The sequence below is a fragment of the Nuphar pumila genome, chromosome 13 (assembly GCF_984573655.1).
Source record: "Nuphar pumila chromosome 13, dmNupPumi1.hap1.1, whole genome shotgun sequence".
NCBI classification, from domain to species: Eukaryota; Viridiplantae; Streptophyta; class Magnoliopsida; order Nymphaeales; family Nymphaeaceae; genus Nuphar; species Nuphar pumila.
This window is the reverse complement of record NC_143261.1, coordinates 74,193,986-74,219,906: the sequence shown is the minus strand read 5'-3', so window position 1 is coordinate 74,219,906 and position 25,921 is coordinate 74,193,986. Positions and strand designations below refer to the sequence as shown.

At 36.3% G+C, this 25,921-nt stretch overlaps 1 protein-coding gene across 1 annotated transcript in view; it reads left to right on the top strand.

The window, feature by feature from the left end:
• Positions 1-2,474: 2,474 nt before the first annotated feature.
• LOC149818715 (N-terminal nucleophile aminohydrolases (Ntn hydrolases) superfamily protein) overlaps positions 2,475-25,921 on the top strand; it is a 52,979-nt gene continuing 29,532 nt past the window's right edge. Inside the window, exons 1-4 of the mRNA XM_089986280.1 lie at positions 2,475-2,644; positions 3,287-3,337; positions 4,912-5,027; positions 5,228-5,317. Of these exons, the coding sequence (XP_089842406.1) occupies positions 2,501-2,644; positions 3,287-3,337; positions 4,912-5,027; positions 5,228-5,317 (401 nt within the window). The 5' untranslated portion in view covers positions 2,475-2,500. The remainder of the gene's footprint in view (positions 2,645-3,286; positions 3,338-4,911; positions 5,028-5,227; positions 5,318-25,921) is intronic.

Sequence of the window (25,921 nt, the reverse complement as noted above, 5' to 3'; positions counted from 1 at the left end):
ACTTGGGGGGGTCCCACCCTTGGAGTCCTACCTTCTTAATTAATTTAGCCTATTCCAAATTGAATTCCCAAATTGAAATCCAATCTAATTAAATTCAAATTAAAAGTCACTCAAAATTAAATTCTAAATTAGATTCCAATTCAATTCAATTTGAAGTCCAAATTCACTATCAAATTAAATTCACATTGTAATTCAAATTTACATTTAATTAAATTCAAATTTAAATTCAATCGAATTTTAAATTTAAATATAATTAAATTCAAATTTAAATTCAATCAAATTTTAAATTTACATTCAATTAAAATTTAAATTAAATTAAATTCCAAATTCAAATTCACATTCAATTCAAAACCAAATTTAATTAAATTCCAAATTCAAATTCACATTCAATTTAAATCCAAATTTAATTAAATTATAAATTCAAATTCACATTCAATTTAAATCTAAATTCAATTCAACTATAATAAAATTAAATTTCAAATTAATTTAACTATGTAGGACACCTAATTAATTGGGTTAATTCAGATTCTTTTTTCAATATCCATGGTTCATTTAGAATATCCGAGATTCATTTCATATTAAGTCCAAATTCAAATTTCAATTAAACTTCTAAATTAAATTCTACTTTAAATTGCAATTCAACTTAATTTAGAGACATGAAAAATCATCTTTATTGACTTAATAATTGTAGAAAAATTACATGTATTACACATCATTCGGCTTGTCTCGTAATTTGAGCTCGGCGAGCTAAGCTATGAGCCAGCTCGTTCGGGCAAATTAACAAGCCGAGCATGAGCATGGAAATCTTGGCTCGGCTCGGCTCATATAGGCTCATTTTACATATACTTTTATATTTTATATTTATTATATATAATATATATTATATGTATTTTATATGTTTATTATATATAGCTTATATATTATCAAGTTTAAAAAAACTTTAAATAATTTTTTTTAAAGAAAACAAGTCAGCTTGTGATCAGCTCTTAATGAGCTTGGGCTTGGCTCAGTTTGTTTACCAGCCAGCCCTACCCTTGAGTTCCAACTAGATTTCAATGGATCCACTATCAAAATAGGATCCACATCCAAATCTCTTCAAATCTCATTTAAATCTCCAAACCTACTTAAAATTTGAATTCAGATTCACAAAGGCAATGGTCCTACCGTATCTAATCAACCGACCAGCCTACTCAATTAGGGATGGAAACAGATGAACATGGGTCTTTATCATGACTGGATGCAATAGAGTGAGTCCAGGTGCAAGCTCAGATCCGAATCAAATTTGATTTGTTTAGGATCCAAGTTATTTTTTTACACTAGGTCCGAAGAAAACAAGTAAAACCTATTGTTTTCGAAAAAAGAGAAAAGGATACCAGATAATGATCCAGATCAAAATATGTTCGGTTACCGGATTCTAACTTGGATTGTGTACTCTTAACACATTTTTTCATGCATGTCCCAACTTAGATTAGGATGTGTACCATTTGGATCCGTCCATACATAAAGCTGTGTAGGGTCTGGCCTAACCTAAGCTCTAACTAGGACGGGAAAACCAGATGAGCTGCTTGTGTTGTTTTTTTGGATTTTTACTGAGAGAAACCACCTAAGGATCATAGACCTAGTCGCGTTGGCTCTGCCTGCCGTACTTACGATCACTATACTGGCAGCGTAAAACTCCGACGGCTTGTCGGAAATAGGCTGGACAAACTGAAATGGATCAGTGGGGATTCTGCCTTATTAACTAGTAATTAATAAGTATATTGTACATATATTTGTATCCTAAAGTGAAAATGATTGAAGTGTTTGACTGGGAAGCAATAAGTTTTGAGTTCAAATCCTTTTGTAACTATTTATTTTAGAAACGAACCGGTTTGAACTTAGTGTTCTAGGTTTAGAATTCAAATTCTATTATTTTTAATTTTAAAGATTTGTTGGCTTGAGCTTGGCCTGTCTCGCCACAAGATGCAGCCCTAGCTCGGACCATTTTGCTTACCACAAGAAGGGATGTAAATGGTTCAGATTCGGATTGGATGTGTCCAATACCAGATCCGACTAAGGATGTTCTCTAAAAAGGATTTAGATTTGGGTGGTGAAAAGCTATACCAAATTCGCATTTTTATACGTAAATCAGACTTGGATATCCATCAAATCTGCAAATCCGTATGACTCGATAGCAAAAGCTGAAAACCGCATCCGGATATGGTTTCAGCTTACCAAATCTGATTAAACAAAGTCGGATTGGGTCGGATGTCGGATAAAATCTGATCCATCGACGGGACTGAAGTGAGTCCAAAATAGTACCGGCAAAATATGTGACATAGACACGGTAAAAGGACACGAGACATGCTCCTTTCCTGCAGGTATGCACTAAAAAACTATATGAGAGAACACGACACGGGACAGGTAGTAAATTCGGGAATCCCTGTGTCGTCACCTACAACCCAAACAGAGACGGACAGAGCGAGAGCGAGCTGTTTGGGCGAAAGCAGAGAGAGAGAGAATGGAGGTGGAAGGTGGGGAGGGGAGGCCGAGGTTCTTCGTGGCCGTCCACGTCGGGGCGGGATTCCACTCGCCGTCGAACCACAGGGCCTACAAGCGAGCCATGAAGCGTGCATGCAACGCCGCCGCCGCCGTCCTCTCTCAGGTTCTCCCTCTTCCCCTCTCTGTTTCTGTGTGTGTGTGTGCCTGCGAGCGGGATGCTGTCGATCTCTTTCCGCAAGAATTCGAGTAATTTCGTGCGTTCGTTGAGGTCGATATGTCTGATCTCCGGGGATTCTGTGGTTTATTTTTGTCTATTTTCAGATGGAAAATTAGAATTTTTATGGGTACATTGCTAAGAATCCTGTGAAGTTTGGTTTTGTAGTATGGAATTTGAATTACCGAGAGAGAATTAATGTTAGGCGGGTGCCAATGGCGCTAGTTTTCGATGTTCTGAGGCGTGTTTTACAAATCCGGTGCCGAAGATGCGTTCAACATGGTCCGTTTGCTAGTTCTCAGGGAAAAAAACGCGATTTTTTGAGTCTTGAAAGTCTAGAAATTTGTGGGCTGTCGATTATTGAAGTTCTTGAGAAGCATTCTTACGTGTTGCAGTCGGACGGTCCAAAAGACGATTCCTGCTAAACAAACCCATTTAGATCACACCTGTAAGGTCAGATTGAAGAAAAAAAAGGAAAAACTGATCATGGTTTTTCATACTTAAATGTACTAAGAAATTATTCAATTCATTGTCCTAGGAACTGGAGAAACATGGTATATGATGTTCTAATGGTTTTTGGTTGCCACCCAGGTTGGAGGTAGTTGTATTGATGCTGTTTCATCTGCTATTCAAGTATTGGAGGTATTCTTGAGTCTCTTCAGCTTGTCCTTATCTAGTTTGTTAGCTCTTTTTGGTAATGCATTGTTAACCTTGATTTTTTTTGGGATTCTAGCGATTATTATTTGATGAGGACATTGGATGTATAAAGTGGTGTTCATTTAATAACCCTTTCTTTCATTACAGAGATGTACAAATTCATCTGTGCCTCTTGGTTTCCTTTTTGCTGTGTTTGGATTAAAGTCCTGAAAGTGAGTTCTGCAAACTCATGGCTGGTGTAATTATTTTCCGACAGGTGCAATAAAATTAAAGCCCGTTTAGGTTTTGCTAAATCAATGACAAAAAAGATTCTCATGAATGCTTTTGCCAAATCCAGATACTGCCTTATTTACTACAGTGAAGGTGGGAAGTTAAAGCCTATGTCACATGGACATGCTGAAAAGGAAGTGAGGCGTGCCATTTTAGTGTAGTTTCTCATTAAAAATAATATATAATGGGATACGACATGCTGAAAACTGAAAAGGAAGCGAGACATGCCATTTTTGTGTAGTTTCACATTAAGAATGATATATTATGGGACATGGAACGGTCATAAGTTGACGTGTCCTTATGACATAGATTAAAGCTCATTTCTAATTTTCTACAGTCACCATTCATTAGTAAATGTTTAGGCAGTTTGTTGAAATGAGAGAACAGGATCAACAGGTGGATTGTTATTAACAGCAGAAATATAAGCCCATATTTCTACCAGTGTCTTTTACAATGCAACGACAGAGAAAAGTTAATACTATTAATTGAGTCATTGACTAGCTTTTATATTTGGATTTGTTTAACTTGCTTTTGACTTTTAAACCTCTTAATGTCAAGAGGAGTCCACAGTGCTCTTGCTCTTTTGACAAGTATTAGGAGTTGATTGCTGGTTGGTGCTGATTTTTTTTTGCACAGGCTTTATTTTCTATTATGCATCCTTAATCGTATTTTCTGTGAAACCAAGTTATGAGGGATGATGAGGAGTTCACTAATATCATCCGATATGCACAATCTGGTTTCTGATAACAAAGTTCATTGATATTCCAAGAATACGAGGTTGAATTTGTGGTAATGCAACCATTGGAAAACCATGTTTTGTCACTGATGAAAGATAGCTGGCCAGGCTTCAAAAAGTTGAAGTTTTCCTTAGTTAAATGGGTTTTACTAGGATTCAGAAATTGCTCTTTTGTTAATCCAAAATATACAGCCCTTTCACTCTTGTGGTAATCTTATGGTTCTTTTGTTCTTTTTTGGAGTGGTTATTTACTGACTCGTAATAGAATCCAAAAAGCATTATTTTTCTGCTATTTGTATGAGTTCTTTTCAGTGGAATTAGCAAAAGGATAAAAAAAAATTCTGGGAAATAACTGCTGCGCCTTTACACATGGCAGCTGATTTTTGTGGGCACTTGTTTTTTATATACAACGTGCTGTTGCACAACAATGTTGGCCCTTTGTTTCTTATTTGGCCGCTTCCACTTTCTTGCACAAACAAACCTAGGCATTATTCAAAGTTGCTGCAAGCTTTGTATCTGTGATTGTGTTGGGTCTCAGTATTTTGTTTTATAGGATGATCCAAGCACAAATGCTGGAAGAGGATCAAATTTAACCGAGGATGGTCATGTAGAATGTGATGCTAGTATCATGGAAGGAGATTCTGGAGCATTTGGAGCTGTTGGAGCTGTGTCAGGTATTGCTTAGAATGGGACCTCAAGAAATATCAATGTTTCCTTCAATTACATTATATAGGTTGTGTAGAAGTGCAATGTTGATATTGTATTCCCCAGTTTAGGGTGCTTTTTTCACTCTGTATTTTGTTCTCTTGTGTTATGTTGCACTACTTATGAATCTACTGACTGCCATATAATAATGTCATTCATTGTAGATCAGGTGTGCGAAATGCCATCCAAATAGCTGCTCATTTAGCCAAAGAAAACATGATGGGACCTTCTTTGCTTGGTCGAATACCTCCCATGTAACGTCTACCATCACCTTATGCAACTGATTCTTGGAATTTGTATAAGAGTTGCTAATTTCATAGTTTTCATGAAGTGGGAAGTTGTTTGGTTAATTTATATTTGAACGTTGAACAGTTTGAAATCTCTAGGCTATGACCACTGTCTGTTCTTTCACCTTTCTTTCCTTCTGTCTTCACTCTTTTCTGTTTTGTCTTTTTCATTTGAAGTATAAGGATTTTTAATTGGCATCACAAATTCTTGTTATGATCTTCACGAGCAATTCATTTTTAGGATATTTAATAAAGTATATTTATAAAATAACAGAGGGTTCTTGGAGGTAATTGAAAAACTAAAAGAGACTTTTGAGGTATTTTTCTCCCATTATATTATTCTTGGAGATGGGGCTTGTCCAATGGGAAGTTGTCTTTTATAAGTCTTGCATTTGGATTGAGTAGGGCCAAATGGGGGGCTTAATAATTTCCATGGATCTATCCTTTACCTGTTTCTGTTTATTCTAGTCTTAGTTCTGTGAAGAATCCTTGCAAACAATCAAGTTTTCAAATAACTTGATACTTCAAATACTCAAGACACAAAATAAATGCATAGTGTTTATAAGCTTTACACCACAAAAGAAGTGCAATAAATGCACAGTGTTTATAAACTTTACACCACAAATTGTGCAATAAATGCCCAGTGTTTATAAGCTTAAGGAGACAACTCCTTACTGTAATACTTACACAGTCAGCCACCGACTGTGTACAAAAATATTACATAAAAGAATAAAACTAAAAATGAAAAAAAATTACAAAAATAAGAAAAAATAAAAAGGAGGAATTACAATAATATTAAAAAACATGAATATGCGTAAAATGTAGAAATGACTAAAATACTCCTAAAGCTAATACATTGTCTTATGAATTACAATTTAACACCCCCCCCCCTCAAACTTAGGGCAAGGTGACCGAAAGTTTGCCAAGGAGGAAATTGAACCGCGAAGCACACAAAGCTTTGGTGAAGAAATTTGTCAACTGATATTCTGAAGTTACATATGGAAGATCTATAACTCCTTTCAGATACGCTTCTCTAACATAGTGACAGTCCATCTCAATGTGTTTAGTCCGCTCATGAAAAGTATGATTTTTGGCAATGTATATTGCACTCTTGTTATCACAACATAGCTTGGTGGGCCCTTTTATTGAGATCTCCATATCTTCTAATAGCTGATGAATCCATACAATTTCCATGGCAGTAGTCGTCATGGCACGATATTCAGTTTCTGTTGAGGATAAAGACACTTTTTGTTGCTTCTTACATCTCCATGAAATCAGCGAGTCTCCTAAAAACACATAAAAACGAGTGGTGGAGTGACGGTTATTTGGGTCACTTCCTCAGTCAGAGTCAATATAAGCAATTAATTTTAATTCAGAAGAGGATAAGAATACTCCCTTGTTTAGTGTGCCCTTTATGTATCTCACAATCCGCAAGATGACACTCATATGAACTGATGTTGGTGCATGTTGGAACTGACTTGCAGTATGAACTACATGAGAGATATTTGGTCTAGTAATACTCAGATACATTAAAGATCCCACAAGTTGTCTGTAGGGGGTGGGATCAAAGAGAGAAATACTATCATCAATCTTCATTTTGGCTCCTATTATAGCAGGAGTTTCACAAACTTTATCATGCGTGATACCTGACCTGTCAATAATCTTAGAGGCAAGCTTAGTTTGAGATAAAAAATACCCTCTATGAGAGTATGTTACTTCAATACCCAAAAAATAAGTTAGAAATCCCAAATCAGACATTTCAAACCTATCCTTAAAAATTGATTTTATGTTTTTAACCCTTTTAGAATCACTTCCGGTTATAAGCATATCATCCACATATAAGAGCAGAATGACAATCCCTGCATTGATTTTTCTAACAAATAAGGCAGTGTTAGTGAAACAGGAAGAAAAACCATTTTCTAACATTACTGAGTTAAATCTATCGTACCAAGCCTTGGGGGATTATTTTAAACCATAAAATGATTTTCGAAGGCGAAACACTTTCCCTTTGGGAGTCTCCATTCCTGGTGGATCATCCATATATACCTTTTCATTTAGATCACCATTAAGAAAGACGTTTTTAACATCCATTTGATAGATGTTTTATTTGTTGATTGAGGCAACAATAATGAGACATCGAACAATAACCATTCGGGCTACAGGGGCAAAAGTTTCTTCATAGTCAATCCCGTATTCTTGACTATATCCCTTTGCAATTAATCGAGCCTTATATCTCTCAAGAGATCCATCGCTCTTAGTTTTTACCTTAAATACCCATCTACACCCTATTACTTTATTATCCTTAGGAAGATCTTGGAACTCCCAAGTCTTTACCCTGTTGAGAGCTGAAAGCTCACATTCCATTGCTTTCAGCCATTCATCATTCTTTTTGGCTTCTTCGAAGTTTCTGGGTTTTATATAGGAATGAATGGCGCTAAGGCAGACTCTATGTTTAGGAGTAAACGAATCATATGAAATAAACCTAGAAGGTATCTTTCTACTTCTATCAGTTCTTCGTAGGTTTTCATCATTTGGTGAATTGGAACCACTAGGTTCACTGAATTTTTCAATTTCACTTCTAAAACTGTTTCTATCTCTATGGGTATATGTTATAGGATCTCTCAATGATCCTTCATTTCTATGTTGGGAGATATGTGGATGGGAAGAGCCATCTTCTTTATCATTGACGTCATTATGAATGAAATTGTCATCACTATCATCATCATATGCTAACATTTCAAATAAAAAAGAGTAATCCATGTTTTCTTCAAAGGGTTCACTCCTTTCAAAACCATTATCATTTTCCAGAAAACTCACATTTCTGGAAACATATAGCTTGTCATTCTTAATATCATAACAACGAAACCCTTTTTGGGTTTCAGAGTATCCAAGAAAAACGCAAGTAATGGCTTTTGGTGAAAGCTTGTCGTTCTTGTCAATAAGAACAGAGCATTTACAACAGAAAATTCTCAACCGACTATAGTTGGGTTCTTTGGTATACAATTTTTTAAAAGGCGAGATATTGTTTAAGTTTTTAGAAGGTAGTTGATTTATCAGATAGACAAATGCTAAAGTCGCTTCAGCCCAAAAACCTTTTGGGATGTTTTGAGAAACAAGTAATGTTCGAGTTGTCTCTATTATATGTCTATGCTTTCTTTCGGCTAATCCATTTTGTTGAGGAGTTTTCGGACAAGATCTTTGATGAAGAATACCATGACTTTCAAGATAATTTTTGAATTCACTTGAAATGTATTCTCCACCAGAGTCAGTTCTAAAATTTTTTAGATTTCCATTAAATTAATTTTTAATCATCATATGATAGGTTTTAAAAATCGAGAAAACTTCATATTTGTGTTTAAGAAAATAAATCCAGCAATATCTCGTGTAGTCGTTAACAAAAATGACATAATATGCAAAGCCTCCTTTTGATAGGACGGGTGCCGGTCCTCATACATCCGAATGGATAATTTCAAAAGGTCTTGTTGTAAACATGGATCTTTGACAAAAAGGCAATTTTTTCATTTTCCCAAGAATACAGTCGTTACAAGTGAAATCACTTTTACATAGACTTTTAACAAAAGGTAAATGATTTTTTTTTGCAATATTTGGATGTCCAAGTCTCTTGTGCCACACATTAATATTCTTTTGTTGGACAATATTACAAAATAGGTTCTTTGGAATTTGAAGAGAATTGACAAAGTATAGATCGCCCTTCCTAGAGCATTCCCCAATCAATCTCCCGGACCGGCGATTCTGTATCCAACATTTGTTAGATGAAAACTTTATATCAAATCCATGATCCGAGAGTTGAAAAACGGAAAGCGAATTTAAGTTTAATTTGGGTATAAATCTAATTTTTGGAATAAAGAACCTTTGTTTTTCAAAATTTCCTATTCATTTTACTTCAAGAGATGTTCCATCCGCGGTTGAAACAAAAGATGGAGAGGGATTTTTTGAGTATTCGGAAAAAGAACTAAAACTTGGGGTCATGTGAAAAGAAGCACCCGAATCTAAAAGCCAAGAGGTCTTACCTTGAGGAGAAGAGGTTGACATGGCGGCTTCGGAAATAGCCCCTTTTAGAAGAGGTTGAAGTGCATCCACGATTTGTTGCAATGAGAGATCTCCATTTGAAGATAACGAGCACTCTTCCTTTTGAGGTTGGGATGTAGTAGCCATGGCAAATAACTTTTTCCACTTTGGGTAAATAGGCTTGATATGCCCTGGTTCCTTACAAAAAATGGCATAAAAGCTTGCTATAATCCTTCTTCCCTCCTTGACCACTTGACTTTTGATTCTTGAAGTGAGGAGGCTTGTAGGTCCTTAAGTTGCTTCCCGGTCTTGAGACGGCATTAACTCCTTCATTTTCTTCATTATTGAAAGGTGTAGCTAGAACACTTGGGTTGTTCTTGCTTATACCCATACGAGTCTCTTCCCCACTTAGTTTAGTGATTACATCTTCAAGAGAGGGGGAAGTGGAGGCGGATAAAAGAGAAGACCGGATTTTTTCGAATTCAGGCCTAAGCCCATTCAAAAAATTAAAAAATCTATCTTCTTCCAATTGTTTATAACGAAGCTCTATGGCTTCTTCACTCCACTTGGGTTTGAGCATAGCAAGCTCATCCCAAATAGAAGAGAGTTCAGCAAAATACTCTTTTATAGTCATCTCTCTATGATGAAGAGTTAGCGCCCTCTTTTGGAGGTAATATTTATGGGACAAGTCCCTAGAGGTGTACATCTTCTCAAGGTACTCCCACGCTTGAGAAACCTTCTTAAACTTGATAGTATTGGTGTTAATTCTTGTTTCTACGGATGAGAAAATCCATGAGAGGATTTTAAAATTTCTCATCTCCCATTCTTCATGCTTTTTGGCGTAGTCTTCAAGAGCCTTGGCTCTTTCTTCGCCTTTAAGGATTTTTATTTCTCCTTTCTCCGTCAAGGTTGTAATGAGATATTGCGGAAATATAAAGAGTGCATACAAGCACTTACAACAATGAATAAAAGATACAATATCACAAGTCCACAAAGGGACAATACAAGCACAAGCCTTTAAGAAGGCAACAATATAAAAAACCTCTTATTGAGAAGAGAGGAAGCTCTCTAGAATTAAAATACACAAGGGGTTCGCCCCTATTTATACAAGAGGGAGAGGAGGAAAAAGGAGGGTCAAAAGGCCTCAAAAGAAGAGCCAAAAGGGGGCTCCCATGGAGTCGTTGGGAGCCCCCAACGGTCACATTTGTGACCATTGGGGGCTCCAACGACTCTGTGGTTGGAGCCCCTCTTTGGTTCTAAAAAATACAAAAATAAAACCTAAAAAATAAATAAAGAAATTTACATTTAAACAAAATAGTTGTTTTCTAAAACAACTATGTAAAATTACAAAAATACCCCTATCGGGTATTGATGTAATATATATATATATATATATATATATATATATATATATATATATGAGGTACATTTTAACACCCCCCCTCAAACTTTACGGGGAAAAGACGGAAAGTTTGCCAAGAAGAAACATGAAGCGGGGAGCCGGAAGAGCTTTAGTAAAGAAGTCCGCCAACTGATATTCTGAAGTGACATATGGTAGAGCAATAGTTCCTCGTAAGAATTCGTCACGAACATAGTGGCAGTCCATTTCGATATGCTTTGTACGCTCATGGAAGGTATGATTGCTCGCAATGTAGATGACACTCTTGTTGTCGCAACATAATTTTGAGGCTTCAGTAATATCAACCCCATGTCTTTAAGCAGACTGCGAAGCCATACAAGTTCCATTGTCGTGGTTGCCATAACCCGATACTTAGCTTCAGTGGATGATAGTGAAACTTTCTGCTGCTTCTTGCATCGCCAGGCAATCAAAGAGTCCTCTAAAAAGACACAAAAGCCAGTAGTTGAGACTCGATCATTGGGGTTACCTCCCCAATCGGCATCAGTATAAGCAAGAAGATTCAAGGAAGAAGAGGAGGATAGAAAAATCCCTTTATTGATGGTATTCCGAATGTAGCGGATGATTCAGAGAATAACACTCATATGCACAGTTGTAGGAGCATGCTGAAATTGGCTAACAGAGTGAAACGCATGGGTGATATCTGGTCTGGTGATGGTTAAATAGGTAAGAGACCCAATGAGTTGTCTATAAGGCGTGGGGTCTTCCAGAAGAACCCCATCCTCCAACCGTAATTTGGCATTAATAACCTCGGGAGTCTCTACTTTCTTGTTATAAGAAATCCCAGACTTAGAACAGATATCTGCAGCAAGCTTCATCTGTGACAAAATATATCCTCGAGAAGAATATGCAACTTCAATTCCAAGAAAATATCTAAGAAAATCTAAATCAGACATATCAAAATTATTTTTTAACATATTTTTAACATCAATAATACTATTTTGATCATTCCCCGTGATAATCATGTCATCAACATAAAGTAACAATATTACGATACTAGTACCTGCATTTTTAACGAAAAGAGCAGTGTCAGTATAATAATAATGAAATCCTAACTTTACCATGATATCACTGAAACGATCATACCAAGCCTTAGGAGCTTGTTTAAGACCATACAATGCCTTTAAAAGCCGAAGTGTTTGACCTTGCTTAATATTAATTCCGGGTGGCGGATCCATGTAAACTTCTTCACTTAAACTTCCATTTAAAAAGACATTTTTTACGTCAAGTTGATAAATAGGCCATTTTTTGGTTGATGCGACGACTATTAAGGTCCTGACACTGGTCATTCTAGCTACGGGAGCGAATGTTTCTTCATAATCAATACCATATTCTTGGGAGTATCCTTTAGCGACTAATCTAGCTTTATATCGTTCTAAAGAGCCATCGCTTTTAGTTTTAACTTTGAAGACCCAGCGACAACCAATAGGTTTTTTGTGTGAGGGTAGATTAACTATTTCCCAAGTATTGGCCTTTTTTAAAGCATTTAGTTCAACTTGCATTGCTTCAACCGATTTAGCTTGATTATAGTGAGCCGGTTCAAAATAAGAATGTAGGGTTATTAAACACGCCCGATAGTTGGGGGTTAAGGAATCATAGGATACAAACCTATTTGGGGGTATTGATATTCTAGAAGAATGTCTAACTTGTGGTTCCTCAGTGGATTAAAAAATTTGAGAGTATTTTTCGAGGGCACTAATAGGATTTTCTTGATTTCTTCTTGAGTAAACATTTATATTGGTATCACTATCATGAACATTTATATTTGAATCACTATCATTTGAGGGTGTTATGTCAAGAGGGGATACCTCACGTGTATCGTCTATGTTTTCAAGAAAATCTTCTTGTATGTCATCAATAAGATCATATAAGAATATATAATCAATTTCATTTGTTTCTTCTATTTTATCAAAACCGTTCTCTTCTTCTAGAAATGTTACATCTTTTGAAACATATAGTTTATCATTATTAAAATCATAACATCTATACCCTTTTTGATTTTCACCATATCCTAGAAAAACACATTCAATTGCTTTTGAAGATAACTTATCTCTTTTATGTAATAGGACAAAACATTTGCAACCAAAAATTACGAAGACGATTGAAATCGGGTGAAAATTTAAAGAGTTTTTCATAGGGAGAAGCATTTTTTAACTTAGAAGAGGGCATTCTATTGATTAGATAGGTTGAGGTTAGAACGACTTCGGCCCAAAACTTCTTTGGAATATTCCTAGAAACAAGTAATGTTCTAGCGGTTTCTATAATGTGCCTATGTTTCCTTTCCGCTAGGCCATTTTGTTGGGGAGTCCTAGGACATGACTTTTGATGGCAAATACCATTTTGGGTTAAATAGTTTTGGAATTCGTGAGATAAGTATTCGTCACCGGAATCAGATCTTAAAATAGATATGTTATTTTGAAATTGATTTTGAACCTTTTTATGAAAATCTTTAAAGAAAGTAAATACTTCCGATTTATGACTAAGAAAATAAATCCAAACATACCGAGTAAAGTCATCAATAAACGTAACATAATATGAATAGCCCCCTTTAGACATAACCGGAGAAGGCCCCAAACATCCGAATGCACCAATTCAAAAGGTCTTGATGAAAGAAAAGTTCTAGTTGGAAATAGAATAGACTTCATTTTTCCAAAAATGCAATCTTTGCAATTAATTTCTTTTTCCTTACAAAATTTGTTTCCAAAAGGAAAGAGATACATTTTGGAATAACTTGGATGACCAAGTCTTTTATGCCAAGTTTCCATGTTTTTTTCTTGGATATAAGAACAAAAATAATTTGTAGGGAGATCGAGATGGTCCATATAATAGAGGTCTCCCTTTTTATGGCCTTGCCCAATCCGCTTCCCGGACCGGAGATCCTGCACAAAGCAACCATTAGATGAGAAAGATATTTCACATCCATGGTCGGCAATTTGAGAAACCGAAAATAGGTTTAAATTTAGTTTAGGAACAACTCTTACTTTTGGAACACAAAAATTTTGAGAATCTTTAAAAGAGCCAATACTTGAAATTTTTAAAAAGGTTCCATCGGCCATAAAGACACAAGAGTCCTTTGAATTGGTGCAAACATCAATAAGTGCATTTTCATGAGGGGTCATATGAAAAGAAGCTCCGGAGTCAAGGATCCAAGAATACGTACCGGGTGATGATGTTGAGGCAATAGCCGCGCCCGATGTGGAGGAAGAAACTTTTAGTATTTGTTGGAGAGCCATAGATATTTGTCCAAGAGTTTCTTTGATGTCATTGTTCTTGCCTTCATCTTCTTTGGTGGTGGTTTCTTCAAGAGAGGACACCTTAGGCTTGAAGGTTCCAATAAGCTTTGGACAAGCGGGTTTAATGTGACCCGGCTCATTGCAATAATGACAAACAATCATTTTTCTTTCTCCATTGTAGTTTTCTTGTTTCCCAAAATGAGGAGGCTTATAGGTTGTAACATTGTTACCCGATTTTGATACGGCAAGGACTTCATCAACATGCTTACTCATGCCAAGCCTTGTCTCCTCTTGAGTGATTTCGGCAATAGCATCCTCAATAGGAGGAAAAATAGATCTATGGAGAAGTGAGGATCTCACTTGCTCAAATTCGGGACGAAGCCCAAAAAGGAATTGAAACAATCGCTCTTGTTCCATTTGTTTTTGCCTTAAATCAATATCTTCCATAGAAACCCATTTTGGCTCCAAAAGAGTCAATTCATCCCATAGTGGGTTTATGGCACTATAACAGTCTTGAATGCTAGAATCACCTTGCTTGGTGGTTTTAATCTTTTCTTGCAAGAAGTATGCTCTCGCAAGATCCTTTTGGGTATACATACCCTTCATAAAGGACCAAGCCTCATTGGCTCTACGAAATTTAGATATATTAGCACATACCTTAAGCTCAACATTGTTCATAAACCACGCAAGGATTTTTGCGTGATTGCTTTCCCAATCTTCCACTTCTTTTTGATGATTTTCAATGGCCTTGAGGCGAGCATCTCCTTCAAGAGCCTTTTCTTGACCTTCTTCTTCCTTTGTGAGCATAAGCTTAGGTTCCGGAACGGTACCCATGACAAAACCCCAAAGCTTCTTTCCTTTGAGATTGTTTTCCATTGTCGATGCCCACATCATATAATTCTTTCCATTGAGCTTGAAAGATAAGTCAATCTTTGCCTCCATGATGTTGCCAAGAAGTGAGAAGATATCCACTAAATATGAGATACACGAACCACACCTTTCCTTCAAGAATCGAGTGGCTCTGATACCATGTAATGAGATATTGCGGAAATATAAAGAGTGCATACAAGCACTTACAACAATGAATAAAAGAGACAATATCACAAGTCCACAAAGGGACAATACAAGCACAAGCCTTTAAGAAGGCAACAATATAAAAAAACCTCTTATTGAGAAGAGAGGAAGCTCTCTAGAATGAAAATACACAAGGGGTTCACCCCTATTTATACAAGAGGGAGAGGAGGAAAAAGGAGGGCCAAAAGGCCTCAAAAGAAGAGCCAAAAGGGGGCTCCCATGGAGTCGTTGGGAGCCCCCAACGGTCACATTTGTGACCGTTGGGGGCTCCAACGACTCTGTGGTTGGAGCCCCTCTTTGGTTCTAAAAAATACAAAAATAAAACCTAAAAAATAAATAAAGAAATTTACATTTAAACAAAATAGTTGTTTTCTAAAACAACTATGTAAAATTACAAAAATACCCCTATCGGGTATTGATGTAATATATATATATATATACATATACATATATATATATATATATATATATATATATGAGGTACATTTTAACAAAGGTTACCTTTGGCTCCGGTTCGGGAATCGAGCCTTGGACATAGCCTCAAAGCCCTTTCCCTTTAATATAAGCCTCCATGTTTCCGGCCCAAACGTGATAGTTGGAGCCATTGAGTTTGAAGTCGAGAGAAAAAATGAGTCTTTTTCATCCATTAGAGAGGAGAGATGATGAAAAAAAATACGTACCACAAAGGATTTTTAGACCTTTCTTGATAGAAGAGTCTTCTAAAATATTGGATGAACAAGGGGATCCACTCCGATCACCAAAAACTCGAAGGCATGCTTTTTGAGGCACTCAAAAAAGTGAGAATCCACACGATCTTTCTTTCTTCAACCTTGCTCTGATACCATGTGAAGAATCCTTGCAAACAATCAAGTTTTCAAATAACTTGATACTTCAAATACTCAAGATACAAAGTAAATGCCAGTGTTTATAAGCTTTACACTACAAAAGAAGTGCAATAAATGCACAATGTTCACAAATTCTTCAATAAATGCACAGTGTTTATAAGCTTAAGGAGACAACTCCTTACTGTAATACTTACATTCAATAGGCTCACATAACCCTTATTTATAAGCACACTTAAAAGAGTCGATGGGCTATTCCCAACGGCTCTTATTAGAGACGTTGGGAATCAGCCCAACGTCTATCTTTTTAAACTGTGTACAACAGTCGGTGGCTGACTGTTGTACACTGTCAGCCACTGACTGTGTACAGAAATATTACATAAAAGAACAAAAATAAAAATGAAAAAAATTTACAAAAATAAGAAAAAATAAAAAGGAGGAATTACAATCATATTAAAAAACATGAATATGCGTAAAATATAAAAATAACTAAAATACCCCTACAACTAATACATTGTCTTATGAATTACAATTTAACAAGTTCAACACTCACAATATTATAGATAGAATCATAGAATGACGGGGCATGCATTCTAAGTGACATTGATTTCTCTTCGTCTCTGTTGCTACAAAAAAGAATTTTATTTAATACTGAAAATCATACACCTGCAGTTGACCAGATATCTGTTGACATGAGGAATCTTAAAGAAGAAGTGACTAACTGAATGTATTGTTGAAACAACCTGGTACCATAGGCTTAGGAGTGGTCCCGAGTTTTTCAATGTGACACCATGTTATGAAGGGCATGGTTGGGCTCGAAAGAATCAGTTTCCATCTAGGAATATTCAGCTTTTCCTTCGATTGTGTATCCACCAGTGAAGAAAGAAATTTTGTTAATCTTCCCATACCGGTTAAAGAAATATCTATATAAACATGCTGGTAAAAATTATGCATTTCAATGCATTTTCAGAACTTAAGATGTGGCAAGCCCCAATATTTTGCTGGGAATACACCTCAATGGGTCATAGCTAATGGGGGAAAGTTGAATATTGCTTGGAGCAAATGGGCGCATGATGCACAGATTATTCTCCTCATCGTTGTCCTTTTCCTTTCCCATGAATACCTGTTAGTCGAGAAGAGCCACTATTTTTAGAATATGTGCCCATTCTTTTTCCTTTACATTGAAAACGAGGAAATATTTGTAGCAATTATTTGAGCTTCAAGTGATGGATCTTATGCATGAACTAGGACAACCTGATTTGAAGATTGGTATGCGTGAGACCCAGCTATCAGGGCCATTCACCTAAAAGCTCTTGTTCGAGGACATTATTTGAGCCAAAACTCCATCATGGGTTCTAGTGAGGTGAAATAAAAGCAAATTGATAAATTTCTCAGTTGTCTCTCTTAACACTGCAATGCACCCTTTTCATATTTGATAGCCTAAAATTCTTTGTGAGTACCATTAACTTGCGGAGGCAATACAATTTTTTTCCTGTGGAAGAGGTTGCACTGTGTCATCCTAGTCTCAACAATGCAAGATCTAGCAATAAGGGAAGTTGGATATTGAGAATGGCTTAGTCAAATTAGTGGCAAGTGCATACTGACGTTTTCTACCCTTGGCATCAATGCTCTTCGACCATTCTCTCATATTTGATTATATCTTCTTGAAAGTTAATGACTATGCCCTAGTTGATATTTGGCTTTGTTATAATTTATCCATTTTTGTCATGTTTGTTACTGATGGCCTGTTGCCTTTTGAGCTTGAGGGTTAGGTTTAAGAGGTATCAAATGCCACTATATGTGGGGAGGACAAAATTTCCAATTTCCAATATTATACCATTTTGTTGGAAATTTGGAATGGAGCTACATACTTCTAAACTGTTTCTAGACAACATTGATATAGGATCTAGAGGGGATAGGAAAAAACCCAAAAGCCTTACTCTTTCCTTGAGATGTTACATTAAATAGAGGCATGAAACATGTGATGTGTCTCGGGTCGAGGACTTGCCAGGAGGTCAGGAGTTCTGAGACCTCGTTTGGACAAGGCTTGATGATGATGAATTTTAAACTTGATGTTTCTTCTATGCCTAATCTGATATATTCAACCAAATGCTTCAATATCAAAAGCTTTACCTGCTTAGAATCTGCCATCTGATGTTTTGTTCCCTACATAGTTTATATTTTCTCGAAAGTTCTTAAAATTTTAACCTATGCATGTGGCTAATGATATAAAATTTTTGGAAGAATGTAAACAAGTAAAAGATGCTGTTACTGGAAACTGTGGCAGCAGTCCAGCCATTTCTCGATCAGTGGGTAGCTAGAAAATGGTGGGGCATCCTAAAAACACAAAAAAACAAAAACAAAAAATAAGAAAAATATTTAAAAAATTAGACTGTAAAAACTTAGACTAGTCATTTGTTAAAATGTAAAATGTACCATATATAATATATATAATAATAATATTATATTATTATTATATATGTTTTTGTTTTCTTTTTATTTCTTTTATTTTATTTATTGTCTAGTTCATTTTGAACTAGACATTATATTCTAGTCAAGTCCCAACTAGGACTTGACTAGCAATATAGTCATTGGATCTAGTCCAACGGCTATATTTAGAGTCGTTGGACTAGGTCCAACGACTCTCAAGGAGAGCTCTCCTTCATCTCTTCCATTTGTATAAATAGGGGTGATCCCCCTCCACTTTGTATCAACATTTCTTAAGCATTTCTTGTGAAGAAATAAAGATTTATTTATTTTAGTGTGTTCTTTCATTTTTACCCTTTTATGGGTTATGCTTGAAGTGTTTCCAATAGATACTCTTTTGAAGATTTCTCGTGCTTTTGTAGAAGACTACCATTTCATTACATGGTATCAGAGCCTTGAAGAACTTTCGATCTTGAAGATTCCTGCCTCGTTTTCCATGCTCCCTTTGCAAAGAGTGTTTTATCTTCTTGTTCGTGACTCAAGGGAACATTTTAGAGAAGGAAAGGACTTTGGAGGAAGCTTGGCTACGAAATTTTGTGATTGTGCTCATTCTTCTCCTCTCTTATCTTTCTCATTCTCTTCTTTTTCTTCTCTCATCTATTCTTTCTTTTTCACACCTTTGTAAAAGATGGATGACAGTGATAAGATCACCATCATACCCATGAAATTAAATAACACCAACTATGTAATGTGAGCTTCAATCATAAAGCACCACATTTGGGGAAAAGGGTTGTGGGGTACAGTTGATGGTTCCAATTCGGAACCAAAATTAATTTTCACAAAAGTGGATAATGATAAAGAAGTACCTCTCACGGAAGGAGAGAAAAACAAGGTACTGACAACCTATGAGAAAAAATGTAAAGAATGGAGAATAGGGCCCGCTAAAATTATGTCATGGTTAATTAATAGTGTTGACATCAAAAAATGCTCTAGTCTTGCTAAATTTGATCATGCCGATAAAGCTTGGAAATATCTTAAAAATATGTATTCCCTTAAAGATATTGCACATTGTGCAATTTACAAGACAAAGTCTGAACGATGACTCAAAAGGATAAAACTATTAGAGAATATTACAATGAGTTATCCGAACTTTATGAGGAATTAGTTATTCTTCAGCCAAAATGGCATTGTTCCGAAAATATCGAGTTTCGCCAAAAGCAACTTGATATGAAACATTTTTATCAATTTATAAATGGTTCAAGACCGAAATTTGAGTTAACCAAATGAGTTCTTCTACATCGTAGAAAGGTTTCCTCTATCATTGAAACTATAGAAAAACTAACCATGGAAGAAAACAGACTTAGGAAGAATACTCCAAAAACTTAAGTGACTCCGTTGTAGTTGTGTCTAGACCGGGTAACTATGTGCGCACTTATAGGCCTCCTCACTTCGGTAGACAAGGTGATGATTTTGACAAAAGAAAAGTCATTTGTCGTCATTGTCATGAGCCGGGGCACTATAGGCCTCAATGTCCTAAGTTAAAGAGAAGAGACGAAAAGAAGGTTGCATCAGTCGGATCAGAATCAAAAGATCAAGATGCACCGTTTTTTATGGCTCAATTGATGAAAATTTCTTCAACCTCTTCTTAAGGGAGCATCCTCCTCAATTGAAGCCTCAACTGTAACCCTTATGACAGAATGATTAAGAAGATTCACACTCTTCAAAGTTGGGTCATGAGATGGTTGTGCATTATGCATGTGTTATGAAAGTTCTTGTGCAGTAATAAATTTAAAAATAACATATCAAACCTCTCGAAAAGTGAAAAAAAGGTTACTTACTGGGTGTTGCGCCAGGAACTGGTCCTCTGGAATCAATGAGACATCATCCACCTTCTGCCTCTTTGGCTCTCTGGCTCATCCGACAATGGTGATGCCTCTTCCGGTGGTAGTGGAGTAGTTGTTTCATCATTCTCCGATCTCGGTAACTTTTCTTGACTTCTTGATTCTGGTGCGTCTTTTCATATGACCCCAAATGTCAATAGCTTATCCAAATGTCTTAAAAGTAACTCAAGTGTGTCAAAAAATTTCACAGCTGATAGGACCTTTCTTGAAATAGAAGGAATAGGAAATTTTAAAAAACTTAAATTTTTTTTTTATCTCAGAAGTTAGATATATTCCTAAACTGAATTTAAACATTTTATTTGTTTCTCAAATATCTGATTATGGGTGTTACATATCCTTCTCCTCTCATGGTTGTTCGGTACAGAAGATCGCCAATCAGGAAAGCTGATTGTGGAAGGCTATAGAAAAGGAGGGCTCTATTACATGATTTTTTTGGAATTGCCTAAGAATGTTTTCTGTTATAATGTTCAAAAACTAGAGTTGGACTTAAGACTTGGTTATCCTCATAGGTCTAAAATCCAACAATTTTTAAGTTTAGGAAAATTTTGTAATTCTGAAAGTTTTACTTGTAAAGACTGTATCCTTGACAAAATGAAAAGATTACCATTTTATGATAGAACTTGTGTTTCCTCTAGACCACTTGAATTAATACATTCGGATGTTTGGGGTCTTGCACTAGTTATTTCAAAAGGTGGATATGCATATTATGTTATTTTTGTCGATGACTATTCTAGGCATACTTTGATTTACTTTCTTAAGTACAAATCTGAGGTTTTTCACATTTTCATACATTTCATAAAATGGTTAAAAATAAATTTCAAAATGATATTTTCATTTTTTGCACAGATTCAAGGAGAGAATTTATGTCCAAAGAATTCAAAGACTATCTCAACTTACATGGCATTACACACCAAAGATCTTTTCCACACACCCCAACAAAATGGCCTGATCGAACGTAAACATCGACACATCATGAAAACTACTAGGACCTTATTGTTAGCAAATCAAGTTCCAAAAGATTTTTGGACAGAAGCTGCCCTAATTGCTACCTATCTTATTAATCGAATGCCATCTTCTTTTTTGAAAAACATAACTCTAATTGAAAAACTTGTCAACTTATCTTCTGATTATTCTAGATTAAGAGTCTTTGGATGCGAGTGCTTTGTTTTCATCAACAAGAATGACAAACTCTCTCCCCGTGTGATTCCTTGTGCCTTCTTAGGATATGCCGATAATAAAAAAGGCTATAGGTGTTTTGATATCCAAAATGGAAAATTATATGTACCAAGAAATGTATCTTTCCTAGAGAAAGAAAGTTTTTTTGAATTTGAAAAACCTATAGAAGTCACTGAATATTCTTTTTTAATAGATTTGACTTCAAAATCCAATGAATGGGATCTTGAATGTGACTTTGACAATGATCAAAGTCCTATTGTTAAACATAATGATGATAATGAAGAGCAAACCCATAGGGACATTAGTCTACAATATTCAAGACGCATAGGGTCAAATCTTTCATGTGCATTAGAAAAATATTCTGAAGTATCAACCAGAAGGTCATCTAGAATTTCTAGACCTCCTGGAAAATTTGTATCATACGAATCCTTTTCACCCACATACAGGGCAGTTATTGCATTAATACAATTATATGTAGAACCGTCATCCTATTCTCAAACCAAAAACCATATAGAATGGGTAGAAGCCATGAAAACAAAATTGAACACATTAGAAAAGGCTAACACTTGGATCATTCAAGATACTCCTCTAGGTAAGAAGCCTATAGGTTGTCGATGGGTCTACAAAGTCAAAACCAAGAGTAATGTAACTCTTGAAAGGTATAAAGCCCATATAGTGGCCAAAAGGTATGCCCAAAAGTACGACATCGATTATGAAGAAACTTTTGCCCCTGTTGCTTGTATGACCACTGTCAGAACTTTAATAGCTTTGACTTTCATTAGAAAATGACCCATATTTCAGATGAATGTCAAAAATGCTTTTCTTAATGAAAATCTAATTGAAGAAATATACATGAAAACTCTACCTGGTATTAGTATCCTTGAGTCAAACCCTTCGTTTAGAAAAAACATTTTATGGTCTTAAACAGGCACCAAAAGCTTGATATGACAGATTTAGTCGTGTTATGATTGATATTGGTTTTCAATCTTGTTTAACTGATACTGCTTTGTTTATTAAGAATTCTGATGCAGGCTTTATTGTTCTCTTTCTCTATGTGGGCGATATGATCATCATCGGAGGTGACAAACAGAGAGTTGCAAACATCAAAAGTCTTCTTAAAACTCATTTTGAAATGATTGACTTAGGTTTATTAAGATATTTTTTAGGCATTGAATTTGCTTATTTCCCTCGTGGGTATTTAATATCTCAACCTAAATTTGCCTTTGATATTGTTTTCAGGTCTGAAATTACAAATGACAAGAAAGTAGGCACTTTAGAAGTTGTCAACATTAAAATGAGGATTTATGAAGGAGAACCTATAACGCCCCCAAAATCCCGAACTTGTAAATTTTTACAAAATTTTTGAAAACCTTGTAATCATTCTTTTATCAGAGTTTTAAATTATAATTCAACGAAAAATGGTGTTTTGAAATAACAAGTCAACGGACCTTGGGTGCATTACTTGCGAACCTTTCCTTTACATAATAGATTTGTAACTCCATACATTCATTAAAACCAAATAGATTCAAAATGAGGTTTTAGAGTTTATACGAAAAATAGAATTTCAAAGAAAACCCTTACACCAAATTACAAGAAAAATATCCTTAGGAGCGAAACGTTAGGGAAAAAGTCTCATCTTGATATCATTACGTCATCGTGCTTTCGCTTGCCGTACTGACCTAAACATCACTTGTACCCATGAAACAATGTCAAATTGTTGAAAATCTGGTAGGTGCATAAATATAACAATTCAGAATAAGACTAACACATGCATAGTTCCATTCGTGATATGCAGTTCATAATAAGTAAAAATGAGCATGATAACATTGTTTCGATATTAGTTGTCTTGAGGGTACAACCAGGAGAGAACGTAGAAGCATCAAAGACTGTCCGGGGGTTTGTTATGCTATGTATTTTGATACCCCGAACAACTAGCTGAGTTTGTTCCTAAGGGGACGGCCAGTGACTGAGAGAGAATTTCCCAAAGGCATTCGTCGCAAGGGATGCATTCAACTTCTGCAGAAGTCTATGGAAACTACCACGTAGGATAATTTTTGGTAGCCTGTCCCCTAACTCCGATGACTGAAGACACTGAGTCATTTGCTCGGGGAGTGTAGTTGTTAACAACTTGTCCATCAGAGTTTTTGTATCATCTCATTCTCTCTCTTGACGAAACCAAGAGATGAATAGGTACATTAGGTTCTATTTTAACTGACGACCCATTCTGCTTGATCTGGTTTTTCAAACCAAATCGGACATCTTACCTGTGAAGGCGATGATCACCATTTATGTGATTTTCCTTTTTATCATTGTGCATTTGTACGCCATGAGGTTATCATAAACCTCTCATCCAATCATCATAGTATTAACATGCCACGCATGTCTGATAGTACTGCTACGATGAAAGGGGTGTATCAGTTTCTTAGAAAGAAACCCCAACTTTATTGTGTTGTGAAAGAAACAATGTAACTATTTTAGTTTAATTCAACATACTCTGGCCTTTTAAACCAACTCGAGCATCTTGCCTGTGAAGGCGATCATTACTATTTATGTGATTTCCCTTTTTAACATTGGGCAATTGAATGTTACGAGGTCACCATGAAACTCTCATCCATTTATCGTATTACCCATATGCTGCGCATGTCTGATGGTACCGCTATGATAAAAGGGGATATTGGTTTCTCAGAATAAACCCCCAACTTTGGTTAGTAAGTCTCAACTCCCCATACTCTTGGCCGAGGGTATCCGAGTCATTCGGATATCGAACAAAGTCTGTAAGTACCTCTTTCTGTCGTGTAGGTTCGAGGAAAAAGCTTGGTTGCGAATAAGCAACCGTTAGGTGTTTGTTTTTCAAAACCATGCATATTTCAAATACTGAAATCTCACAATAAATCCCTTTTCTTTAAAGATTTGGCAAACATGCGCAAATCCGCGTCTTTAAAAGCAAGCGTAGTGCAGGGTAGGAAAAAGTATGCAAAACTGCGTACCTTATAAGGTTGTATATATGTAAATATATAATACATGTATCATCACAAAGCATAGGCCTGTGCACATTATAGCGCAGCGACAATGTATAAAACAAGACTTGATGTGTGAAACCACACATCGAGTTAAATAAATTGCATAAGCAGTGCATGAGGTACGAAACTGTACCTCGGCTAAGTAAATGTGTAAGCAGTGCATGAGGTATGAAACCATACATCAGCTAAATAAATGCGTAAGCAATGCACGTGGTACGAAACCGTACCTCAACTAAATAAATGCATAAACAGTGCACGAGGTACTACCTCAGCTAAATAAATGCTTAAGAAGTGCACGAGGTACGAAACTGTACCTCAGTTAAATAAATTCATAAGTAGTGCAGGAGGTACAAAACCGTACCTCAGTTAAATAAATGCATAAGCAGTGCACAAGGTATAAAACCATACTTCGGCTAAATAAAATGCATAAGCAATAGCCTGTGTACGTAATAGCGCAGCGGTAAAGTAAATGACATAAAACAATACTCGATCTGTGAAACCACATATAAAGTTAAATAAATTACTTATGCAATACACGAGGTACGAAACTGTACCTTGGCTAAATAAATGCATAAGCAATGGCATGCGCACATAACAGCGCGATGACAAAGTAAATGACATAAAGGTAAATGGACAAGGATTCTCGCAAAATGCATCCTTGAGTTAAAAGCGTGTATATATATATATATATATATATATATATATATATATATATATATATATATATATATATATATATATATATATATATATATATATATATCTGTGTGTGTGTGTGTTTTAGAATTGTCTTGCCATTGTCTTGTATGCAACTCTCCCCTACCTCGGAGATTGTCAGATTCGCTGACGATTCCGAGTGTAAATGGCTCGTGCCTCGGTACGCATGTTGAATCTGTTGCGCCGATGGGGTGCGCTGAAGTATTCGTCGTACTGCAAAAATAAGAACAAGAGAATTCCTTTTTAAAATTACGCATATGTGCCAGGTTTGTGCCGCATGAGTCGAACCTGACCTTGATTCGGCCCGACTGGCTGAGTTGGGTCCCGAATCGGGATGAGCTGAGCCGGGACCTAGGGTTAGCTGCGTTCAGCTCGGCTGAGCCTGATTGGCCGCAGGCGGGGAGGGGCCAAGTTGGGCTCGATAAGGACTGAGCTCAACTTGGTCGAGTGGGCTAGGTAGGTCCTAGCCGAGCCATACTCAGTTCGACCCCCAACCAAGCTGGGCTCAGTTTCGATCAAAACAGAAAACAATGGGGAAGGGGGGTGGGCTGGGCTGCCAGGTCGAGCCTGGCCCCATCCTAGGATGGGACCGAGCTTGGGCTTTGTCCTCTTGGGACTGAGGATTGGGTTGGGCTCGGTCTGGCTCTCGAGCTCGACCCTAGGCTCGGTCTTCAGAGACAGAGGATCGGGCTAGGCTCGATTCTGCTGAAGCTTTGTACAGGCTGCCTGTTGACC